The sequence below is a fragment of the Zootoca vivipara genome, chromosome 10 (genome assembly GCF_963506605.1).
Source record: "Zootoca vivipara chromosome 10, rZooViv1.1, whole genome shotgun sequence".
Classification (NCBI taxonomy): Eukaryota; Metazoa; Chordata; class Lepidosauria; order Squamata; family Lacertidae; genus Zootoca; species Zootoca vivipara.
In genome coordinates this window covers 28,299,681-28,311,801 of record NC_083285.1, presented here as the reverse complement: position 1 = coordinate 28,311,801, position 12,121 = coordinate 28,299,681, and the positions used below count along the sequence as shown (strand labels likewise).

Sequence of the window (12,121 nt, the reverse complement as noted above, 5' to 3'; positions counted from 1 at the left end):
ACTGAATTATGTGTTAAGAGAAAAAGGATACAAACTAACCCCTTTTCCCCTTTGCCTAGAGAATAGTTACAGTGCCTTTCACAAATTAAATGCTTTTCATGTTGGTTTATTTAGATTTGAACCTCCAGGGGAAAAAATAGCCATTAAACGAAATGTACCTTCTGTGCTCAAAAAGTTTAAACAACATACTCATGACAAAAAGAAAGTTATTTCAATGTGAATTTTTGGACCATCTTCCATGATTGCCCATCTTACCCCATTGCTAGAAATACATTGCTCTATTATTACGTCAGCCTGTTCTGACATTAACAAGGTTTGATCACGAATTCAGACCTACAATGGAAACGTACGCGACTCTTATTCAATGAAGCTCCAGCAGCGAAAACTCTTCATTTTAAGTGCCACAAACACTTTATAGCTTAGTATGTTTTAATACTTCAACTTTTTTTTCTCATATTTTTCTCATCGTTGAAGAAGTGATATCACAATCTCAAATCAAAGTCAACACTGCAGTGAGGAGAGCTTTTCTACTTTATTACAAAGAGAAGAAGCCTTTATGTGGTCAGAAAATACAAGATTGATCTTTTTTTTCTCTTCCTATGAAACGCTGCTGTTCAAACAGCCAGAGTGAATTGTCTCAGTTCACTTCGTTAAGTCCCATCACATTCACTTGGGTATGGATGTCCTTGGCTGCTGAAATCTGGCCCTTTAGTGCACAGGGCGACAAAGACGTCCCCTGACCAGCAGTTCCAGAATGTCCCGTTTTCATATATTGCATCCATGCACACCTCCTAAAAATGAGGTACAGCAGGGCAAACATTTTCCAAAATAGATGTCATATATATAATATATACACATTCGTACATACATACCTTTATTCATGTGATGTCCAAAAATTTAAAAAAAATGTACACATTTATTACAAAATCGTAACAAAGACTGGACAGTGTTTTGCTCATTCTGGAAAGATGAAGCTCAGTAACACACAACCCTGGAAATGAACCAAAGGTTGTGGCAATATCTTTCTTCTAAACAGTCAGATATTCTTGCATTAAGTTGGCGAAAACTGCCTTTTCAAAAACTGAAGGGGAGTAAAATGAAGGAAGCAGACCTTGCTCATCTTTCCAAATGAAATACGAGAAGGATCTTCACATAAAAATGCACAAACATTTTTTTTTATTACCAAGAGTGCTACAATGAACAATGCAAATTTTATTGTCTATTTCTTGTTTCTTTTTTTCCTTTTTTTACATTTTGGAAACTAAGTGGTAAACTTTTGTCAGTGTACTGGCTTGTCTTTACAGACCCAAGCTTGTCTGCTGGCAAAAAAAAAGAGTAAAAAAAATAAAAAATAAATCCGACCCTGCTCAAACTAAAGAAAAACAAATTATAAATTTAGTTGTTGGGCAGCACATAATTAGTAAGGCAGGACTTCAAATGGTGACCCTTTTGCATGAGCCAATTGCCAGATCCTCATAAGGAATTAAAACCAGGATGCCTGAGCCACATCGGTTTTGCAGTTATGTTGAGTATTGTGCTGAGACAGCCATACCCCAAGACAAGGGAAGTCTTTAGAAGGCTTGCTGAGCAGGGTTGTAGTTGAAGGTGGATGGCAGATGAGGCCTTTCTTCTAGCTTGTCATATTCCAGATGAAACTCCTAGAAACCAAATAAAAAAGACGATCACTTCATTATCAGCAGATGGCCCACTAAATTCTATACGGTCATGTGTAACCCAAAGAAAAATGCTGCATCGGGGGGGGGGGGGGAATCTGCTAGATTTTCTCTTGACCATCTTCTCTTGGCCTTGTCTCCTTTTATATCATGATGGTGAGGGGAAAATAAATATTCTGCAACAGCAGCAGCAGCCTTCACTTTTGAAATTGGCTTTACAAAAGCTCTCCAGGAGCTACTTAAAAACTTATGGCAGAATCCAACATAATGCCCATGAACTTCCACTCTTGCAGAAAGACTTTGGGCTTCCTGTCTCCCTGCAACCCCAAAATCTGCTCTGGAAGATCATGGTAAAACACTACATACAAACTTTAGACTACCTATTTTCCCAAATTGTCCATCTACTATTTTCCCCATTTTACTTTTTTCTTCTGTGCCACATTCTGCAGATGAGCAGAATGCATAGCATATTCTACATTTTGGTAGATGCTGGACTATAAATTACATTTCCCCTGCAAGCTCTTTTATAAGGAGGCAGGGAAAGGCATTCTTGACAATGAAGAAGCAGCAACTTGTGAAGTGAGAATGATTTAAATTCTACTAAAGGATATATCTGGAATGTAAAGCTAGTCAGCCACCTGGTCACCTGTAAAAGGTAAAGGGACCCCTGCCATTAGGTCTAGTCGTGACTGACTCAAGGGTTGCAGCACTCATGTCACGTTATTCGCCGAGGGAGCCAGCGTACAGCTTCCAGGTCATGTGGCCAGCATGACAAAGCCGCTTCTGGCGAACCAGAGCAGCACATGGAAACACCGTTTACCTTTCCGCTGGAGCGGTACCTATTTATCTACTTGCACTTTGACGTGCTTTCGAACTGCTAGGTGGGCAGGAGCTGGGACCGAGCAACGGGAGCTCACCCCATTGCGGGGATTCGAACCGCCGACCTTCTGATCAGCAAGCCCTAGGCTCTGTGGTTTAACCCACAGCACCACCCTGGTCACCTGTAGCTGGTAAGAACTACCTCCAGATGATAGGCAGACATCTATTTGTTTTCATTTCTCTATATATTCTGCCCCTTTCTACTTCTGTGATCTCAGGGCAGATTATAAACAACGAAAGAAAAATGTTTGGCAGCAATATTGCCTCTCAGCTCAACCGCAGTGGCATGTGTTGGGAGCTCCAAACTGGCTCCAAATGGATTGGCTCCAAATTGTCCCATGTGTGAGCAGAAGGCGCTTTTTGCTCACATCCAGGAATTTCCCATTTCTCCCATGGTGCAATGCACTGACCCTCAGGAGCATCTTTCTGGGGGCTGTGATGGGGATCCGTGTACAGAAAGATCTGGATGCTTAAAACATAAATAACATAGGCCCATGAGGAATAAAGCAAGGGAGTACTATTCATAGTCAGAGGGTTGCCTAATAAAATGTTCTGTTCTTCATGGCCACTTAACTTACCTATGAAAGGATGGGTACAAAGAGCAAGACTTCTGCGGAAGATCTTACAAGGGAGGAATATGAGAGCAGGTAGGCCTTTACTTATGTCTCAAGATGTTCAGGGTTTTATAGGTAAAACACACATATTGAAGTGTGTACTCAGTGTAGATTTTTAAGCTCTGGCAGTTCTTTGGATCAAAGTTCTCTGAATGAAAGAGCTTTCCTGTCCATCTCAGTATCAGGGACAGATCTGCATGTTATGTGTACTAACAGTAGCAATCAAATGCAGGTTTGCGCTTGCCAGCATGTTTAGAAATACCCATTAAGCTTAATATTTTAAGGGCAAGACGGCATCCAAACACACCATTCGTCTTTCTGTGATGAAGGCTAACAAGAAAAAGTCTAGTGTTTCCTGGTGATCTGAAATAGCTATACAGTATTTTCTCATCCATTTCTTTTAAACAATGGTTTATTTACCTACAATTTGTATCGCAGCACACATTCAGGATAGATAACATTCAGTTCAGTTCAGTTCAGTTCAAAATTACAAAAACAACGTTTTTCAAAGATACAAAGTCACACTCAAACTCCTTCTCGTGTCCACAGGGAGCAAGACCAACTCCTAGCCATTCAAGCCTCCTGCTATGTTGGCTAGGACATGCCTCTGTCTCCCATCTTGTGTGTAAGCAATTATTCCAAGGTTTAAGTTGTTTCTTCTCCTGTCTTTAGATTGTGAGCTGTCTGGAGAGAAATGTCCTCATTTATACAAAATATCTATTACCGACCCTGTACTCAGTCAACAAATACATGTAATGTAATCCACATGTGATTTCCTTCCTCCTTTTGCAGGTATGGCATGATTTTAAGATGCACCTCCTAAGAATCCCCCCCCCCCTTTGCAGCCCAATTTAAATAGCTGCAGTTGAGAAAGAAAAATGCTCCTTTGCATCCCAAGCTTGACTTCAAGTCGGGTATACAGAAAAAGGGAAGTAGGATGAGTCACAGTGCCCAGAGTGTCCCTGGTTACCTCTTAGCAACAGATTCTGGATGCTGCAGATGACACCCTGCTTGAGCCTAAGCAGTGGTTCCCCACTGCTGATATATAGATTTGTGGCAAAATAAACTGCATTTTACCACTCCATTCACATTTCAACTAAGATTCACAGAAAAGGTGCAAATCATACCTCCTCCTAAGGTGAGCGAACTATTGTTTTAAGAGCCATTTCTAGAATGTGAAATCAAAACCCCAGAGGCTTTCTACGAAGCTGGTTGAAGGATGTTATCCTTACATAATTATCCCCATGACAATAGTTTTAATACCTTTCAATCACTTACACAACGAGGGGACAGTCAAAGGCAAAAGCAAGTTGAAAAGAAGGAACACAGTTCCGACTTAACTAGGGGATCTTGATATACTTCTGGGTTCATCTTCCGATAAGCATTTGTGTAAAAATAAATATGGCCGAAGATGGGCAACAGTCAGCGAACTGAGAGGGAACCAAGGTAATGAACGCTGGTATGCAACTGCCTCTGCCCCAACAGAGTCTCCTTCCACATAATCAGAACTTTTGGTGTAGGACAACCCACCCTAAATGTGCATAGCCTTTAATGCCCCCCCCCCTTTTTTACAAATACCAGTGAGAATGTGCACATAGTAAACATTTTACGTGCAACTTTTAAATGTTTCTCTGAAGAAGAAAAATACCTTGGCTACTTTTCTCCAGTTAAGACAGTCAAAGAAGTAGTATGTTCCCCTCTCATATGTATTGGTTTTCATTGTTGGCTCCATGCCTGGTGCCCTGGTAATCCATACTCTTTCTTCTTTGTGGTATCTCCAATCTCGGTTGAATCTATTATTATCCAATCAGGAAGGAAGAGATTCTGTTAGCTTGGCTAATTTCCATTGATTTAATCTTCTTTAAAACTCAAAATATATCTATGCCAATATGGCTGCTCAACATCTTTAACATGCTACAATAATCTAGCTGCTATCAAAGTTAGCACCTCAAGCAAAAAATTGAACATATTGTCCTATATGCAATGGTAATATTAGGAAGTGTTAATGAAATATTTATGCTCAGCATGAAGTAGGCAATACAAGATAACTGAACTGCAAGACTATTTATGAGAGCTTAGATTACGGGTCTTAGTTAATGGTTTCAATCTAGAGGATAAAGCGGTGTGTGCACACACACACCCTCCACACTACCGGTAAGTACTCCCAGTATTGTCCTTCTAATGAGTGATGGGTGTCCATTATCTGGCAGAGGTTAGAGAATAGGTTCTCCACCATGCAAGCACAAGTGCGGGAAATATATAAGCAGAAACCTGTTTCCTTTCACGTTTCATTCTTGCTAGCATGGAATTCCCTAACATGTGGCATATAAAATAACTTGCATTTGAAACAGCAATTTAAAAATTTTTAAATAACGAGAATAGTCTCCTTTGTAGCCTAATACAAAATTCACTGAAATCTGAACATACAGCTCTACTGCTGCTAATAGCTGTAATACATCTCCTCCATTCATGTAATAGAGATAAAACAGTAGATCTTCCCCATAGCGGCCAAGCTTTATTGCAGCCAACTGTAAAGGAAAAAAAAAGATGAACACTTTTTAAAGAAAGGAGTTTGCATAAAGGAACTAAATCCAATCAAACTTTTATTGACCTATAGTTAAGGGTGCTATTATGAGACAAATTACTCTGGTAGAATTCCAGCTGGCTTCAACGAAGCAGAAAGAGTGTAACTGGATTGTGAACCTATCTCCAAGCATGTTGCCAACACTTTTTCTAGCATGTATAATAAAACAATCCATTTCCCCCTCTAGCGTCTATTTCAATTTACCTATTTAGCAGTTGTAGAGCTAATGTAGAAAATATTCGGTCTTATAATTTTCATGTCCTTCACATAGTCACATTCATAGTCCTACTACTAATCTGTTTACGTAACAAGTATCTGTTAAAATAGTTTTCCTGAACTGTATTATCCTGGGAGAAGTAAATAATTTAATCTGTCTAGAAATCAAGTTTTTTGCTGAAATTATAGACAACTCAAAGAAACTTGCATTATACATTTCAACAGGCACACTTTTTGTTTATATAAAGGGACAAGACAGTATGCTCACCTTATCCCTAATGTGAATGTTCGTTAAATATTCAGATGGAACATGGAAGTCTAGATAAAGGAATGAAAAGCGATTTAATTCTGATCTCATGACATTGACTCTCACTTAGGAATTTTAACCACACACGTGCACGCACACGCACACATCCACCCTACCTATATCTTGAGGTCGACAAGGTGAAGAAGCCCAAGGTGATGCAAATTTGGGATAAAGATTTCTGCATGGGAAAAAAAGTGACTGAATTGGTATCAAGATCCATCTTTCTCCCAACATTTGTGTTATTTTTTCACAATACTACTTTATGCACACACAGAGAGAGGCTAAAATTCATACATTATCTAGACCAGGCATCCCCAAACTGCGGCCCTCCAGATGTTTTGGCCTACAACTCCCATGATCCCTAGCTAACAGGACCAGCGATCAGGGATGATGGGAATTGTAGTCCAAAACATCTGGAGGGCCGAAGTTTGAGGATGCCTGATCTAGACAACACAGTAGCCACTGAAACCCTGATTTGGTATGGCTTGCCTCCATTGAGCAACGGTAATGTATGAAATTGCAAAACATGTGGGCTGCTTGATCTTCTTGGTTACTTCCCATACCAATACTTCATCTCAGGCCTGAGAAGGAGCATACCACTGCTTTTCTTCTCTTGCTGAAGGAACTGCACCATTCCTCAGGTTTCTCATACTCCAAAGAGTGGGAAACAACTGTTCAGATACCAGCGGAGCTATGATCTTTCTTTTGAGGTCACAGCTTACCCTGTTTTCTGGTGGAATGGAGGGAATGTAGATGAATGAAATTTTCCAGCTGAAACTGTAAACAGGTTCTAAAATTCACCATGTATGGCCTGAAAACCATTACGATTTAACTACCTTCAAGCTTACTCAATTACCTTTCTGCTCTGAACATGGGATGTGTGGAGAAATAGTGCACTAAGGAACTTGTTCTTTGCATACACTCACACGCAACAAAGGAACTGGAAGCAGCAGAGCCCTGACATGCTATTACCAAACATTCCTATTTTTGCAAAAGCCCAATGCACAACACAAAAACAGAGTCCTGACCAAAGTAGCGACACAGGCCCAATAAAGAGGGGCATGGAACGAGATTCTTTTGGGGGACCAGATTTTTCTCTTCTCCCACCCCTACTCCAGTCAATCACATGACAATGTGATGCATTCCCCATCCATCTGTGACATTTTCAAAAGAGGATGCTGTAGCCACTGATTAGCTGGCTAATAGCAACCTCCTTTGAAAACGTGCTTTCAGTGCCTTCAGCTGATTCGTGCAGGGACTTCACAGAGACTCCATGTAACTGACCACCAGCTGATTGTCAGTCAGAGAGCTCCTCAAGTCTCTGCAAAGGGAAAAAATGCTCCTTAAAATGTAGTGCGGGGGGGGGGGGGTCCATCATGCTCCCTGGGACAGCCCCCCCAAAAAAACACATACGTTTAATAAACACTTTCAGCCATTCTCATGAGCCTACTCTACTAATATCACGTGTACATCCTCAGTTGCACACTTTTCTATGGAAAACTCAATAAATAAAATCAATGGCTATTCCTCACCTAGCAATAAGCGCAGCAAACTATGGTAATGCAAGTAGTCTGGCCGCTCAGACAACAAATAACTCAAGAAAAGCAGGAATTACATAGTGAAAACAAAGTATTTCTAGGGTGTGTGTGTATTATAAATGGTAATGATTGTGGCTGTACACCTAATATGACCTATTATATTTTCTTATTAATATTGGTTGGTGCAGTTCGTTGGTTACTGCAGATATAAGAAATTATATTATTGTGCTTTATTGTTTTTTTATTATCAAGGTTTTTTTTACAATCAAGCAGTAGATACATTTTATGGCATAAATATATTATTATTATTAATAATAATAATAATAATAATAATAATAATATTTCTATGCTTTTTCCTTTCGGACACTGCTTCAATATTCTCAAGTAAGTCTAAACCACTGAGCCTAGGACTTGCTGATCGGAAGGTCGGCGGTTCAAATCCCCACGACGGGGTGAGCTCCCGTTGCTGGGTCCCAGCTCCTGCCAACCTAGCAGTTTGAAAGCACCTCAAAGTGCAAGTAGATAAGGTAAACAGCATTTCTGTGCGCTGCTCTGGTTCTCCAGAAGCGGCTTAGTCGTGCTGGCCATATGACCCGGAAGCTGTCTGCAGACAAACACTGGCTCCCTCGGCCTATAGAGCGAGATGAGTGTGCAACCCCAGAGTCGTCCGCGACTGGACCTAACGGTCCGGGGTACCTTTACCTTTAAGTGTTATATAAGTGTTTTAAACAAAAAAAAATGTGCACGAGAACATACACTATTCACAAATGCAAATCAATATCTTGTTTTAATTGATTTGATATGAAGCATTTTTCCAATTCACACTCTTGAAAACAGAAGGAAATGAAAATAGGATCTTGGAAGCTTGCGGAGCTGAACTCAGCATCTTGAAACAAACTGTATTTTTTTGCTTTCCAATATTACATTTTCAGCTAGCAAAATATATTTAAAGCTTTGATTTTTCAAGATGGCTAGCTGAAGTCATTAGTTTGAACAACAAATGGTACAGAAACAGAAAACAACTTACTCAGGAGAGTTGAGATTGAGACCTAGAGTTGTCAAGTCATTTCCTAATGCGAGATGTACCATGCCGGGGTCTGTCTCTGCTGCCCTGATGAATGTTAACAAACCAATCATTCCAAACTGGTCTGTTACCATCCCTTGAGGAATGTTGGTAACCCGACCTAGGCAAACAAACCATGAGATTAATCCCAAAATGTCCAGAACAAAAAAACGTTTAAAAGCTTTTGTGAGACAATTTAATGGAAAACAGGGGCAGGAGGAGAGAAAGAAAAAGAGATTGAGCATACCATCAGGTAACACCTGGATCCCTTTTTTCTGCTGATTATTGTTTTGCGTTGTTGAACTTTTATCTCCAGGAAATTTAGGTCCATCTGCACTAGAAGATGTCTTGCCTGATGTATTCAAATTCTATTCAGAGAAAATGTAGCAAGAAATTTAGCATGAGAAAAGACATAGAACGACAAGTATACAATCCACAGAATCCCTTTAGAGGTGTACAGAGATACGTGCCTGTGTACCATTTTTTCCCTCCCAATGACAACTGTTTCCTTGTGTTAGAGGTTGGTCCTGAACCTCCCATGAGCTTTGAGTGCAGCACTGTAAGGGAGGACAACAGCCTTAAAACCATGGGCTCAGAAGACTGGCTGTGAGCATATTCAAGGAGTCCACAGCCCAACCCTTTGGAACAAGGCCTTAAATTAAAGCTGCAATTCTTTTCTTTTTTTAAGTATTTGCCCAGCTGATTTCAACATGTCATTTTTGCTATGAGAAATCGTGTGCATGCACACGAAAGCTCATACCAATAACAAACATAGTTGGTCTCTAAGGTGCTACTGGAAGGATTTTTATTTTGTTTCGACTACGGCAGACCAACACGGTTACCTACCTGTAACTTTTGCTATGAGGTCTTTGCAGGTCTCCTTTTTGTTCCCCATGTTTTATAGCATCTATATCAGGGGTCGAGAACAGGAGGAGGAGCTCCTCAATCCCTGCTGGCCATTTTGCTGGGTGGGTGAGTATGCCAACATGTCAATCATCTGGCGTTCTAAGTGTGTTCCCGATTCTTTGAACTCAAGGCAGGCTGCAAAGTCGCATGGCTGGGAATGCCACAGTGCAACCTATCATGGAAAAGGTTTTCTGGTACCGCTGATTAGCACCGACTGCAAGCTTTGCTTGCCATGGAACAGTCAGGAGTGTACTTGAAGGCTCTCTCTTGCTCCTTTGCAGCTGAATCTTTGCCTGCCCCGGGTAATAAATGATTTAAGATGTAGGGCAGGTGGTCGTAGTTGGGGGAAATGGTTGGCTTTGCAGGCCAAATTAAGAGCTGTGCTAGTCCTAATCTGGCTTGCAGGCTCCCCACTGCTGATCTGTATGAAGCCGTTCAATGCCATGAACTGGGAAATTTGAATGGGGCATCATCAATGTGTTGACAGCACCCAACTCTATTTCTCCTTTACAAAAAATTTAGGGAAGTAGTGGAATGCAAAGTTAGTACCATGGTACAGTAGTAGACTCTGAGGGTCCATAAAATGATGCTCAACACTAACAATACAGAAGTTCTGCCAAAGAAGGTTGAAGTTCAACCTGTTCTGGGTGAGGTGAATTCTTCCTGGATCCATGGGTTCAAAGTAATTATTTCTTTTTTAAAAACCAGGAGAAACTTACGGATTTACTGTCATCATTACTCGATGTTGGATCTTTGTAGTTAGAGCCTGGTAAAGCTGGGAAATCTTCATTGTGTATTGAGAAGTCCTGGGTTTGCTCACTTGCTGGTTTTGTTACCATTCCAACTGTGTTGAAGATAAGTGTACCAAATTAGATATTATATTTCTGTGCTGCTATTGATTTTTCTCACTTCCATCAGCAAAATTTTCTACCTCAACAGATAATGAAAGAAGAAATTAAAAAACAGGGAAAATATGTTCTTTCAATGTAGCAGTTTGCAGAAACCATTTTAAATGTACGGTAGGTCTATTGAACCAATTCTTCATAAAATACTTGATTATTATTTTTAAGTTAACATTCTTACAATTAACAATGTCAAGGTATGGGAGGGGGGCAACAGGATGCTTTAAAAAATAAAATAAACAGCATTTAATAGCAAACTACTTAATAAGAAACACTGAGCACAGTATTATTAAAGAAAGCAGTTCTAAATTGCTTGGGCACATTTCCTCACCTTATATCTTCTAACATACTAAGATAATTGGTAACCCAACATGGTCACTGCAATGGTTTATGGTGACTAAGTGCAGGAGAAATACTGAAAGCACTTAAGACTGGTAGATCTGCAGATACCCTCTAGACACAATCCTTCAACCCTTATTTCACACACAAAAATAGGCCAAGCTATTCAATATGGGAATGTGAAACTGGGCTAAAGAGCTGAATTCTTTGCTACAACAATGGAAAATCCATCAGAAATAACTGTCTAACTCACATATAGATAAAAAAATACGAAGAAGCATTTGAAAGTAGAATGGGGAGGTGGTAAGTGAAACCAAGAAAATGTATAGCACAAATGATCTGGCAATTCTCTCGCTTCTCTTAATTATTCTCAGATTAGGACATCAAAGTTCTCTCTTGATTTTAGGAACTCTGCCTCTTTCGGGCTTCTGGGTGAGTTGGTATAGGATTGCAGCCTAAATATGTTTTAATTATGTTTCTATTGGAACCTTGCGTTTTCCTTTAGCCCGAGAAATGACATTAACCATAGAACAGTGTCAAGTACCAAGTTCAACACACCTGTCTTCAAATATCCATTGTGCCTTCTGATAAAAGCAAACTAGACTGCCAAAGTACCAGTTTCAAGTGACACACACTCACCATAGGGTGCCCTTCCAGCTAGAGGGTTTATTAGTGGAGTTGGATTCCCACTTCCTTCCCTTCTGTTTCTGTCTGCTAGTGCCGGAAAATCTGAAAGGTCCAGTCCCGTCACATTTTCACTGCCATCTAAAAGTAAATGTAGGCAACTTAAAATTCTTCTCAAATATCCTCTCCCATAAAAACGACACTGCAGAGTGAATAATTACTAACTCTCAAGCACCAGGGTGATATTTATATCACTTTCTTGCCCCTACAAAAGGAAAGAAATATCCCAAAATGGAGAGATCAAGTTAGAGAGGGTCTCGCACTGCAAACATGATCAGGAGCTTAACGCAAGCTAGTAAAAATAAAATGCTAATTCTTGAATGGACACAGAAAACAATTAAAAGCAAAATAACAGTTCTAAAACCATGTGGCTATAGCTAGATGGCAAAAAAGATGAAAACAACAACATTACCAAC

General features: G+C 40.1%; 1 protein-coding gene across 5 annotated transcripts in view; it reads right to left on the bottom strand.

Annotated features, from left to right (window-relative positions):
- Positions 1-411: 411 nt before the first annotated feature.
- Positions 412-12,121, bottom strand: part of CNOT2 (CCR4-NOT transcription complex subunit 2) — a 60,651-nt gene continuing 48,941 nt past the window's right edge. For 4 of the 5 annotated variants that reach the window (XM_035126838.2, XM_035126836.2, XM_060279666.1 and 1 more), the window contains 9 exons: positions 11,661-11,786; positions 10,500-10,624; positions 9,122-9,242; positions 8,839-8,995; positions 6,390-6,451; positions 6,235-6,284; positions 5,594-5,694; positions 4,815-4,959; positions 412-1,658 (listed from right to left, as the gene is read on the bottom strand). In XM_035126838.2, the coding sequence (XP_034982729.2) occupies positions 1,572-1,658; positions 4,815-4,959; positions 5,594-5,694; positions 6,235-6,284; positions 6,390-6,451; positions 8,839-8,995; positions 9,122-9,242; positions 10,500-10,624; positions 11,661-11,786 (974 nt within the window). In that variant the 3' untranslated portion in view covers positions 412-1,571. The other variant, XM_035126839.2, reaches the window with a different exon arrangement.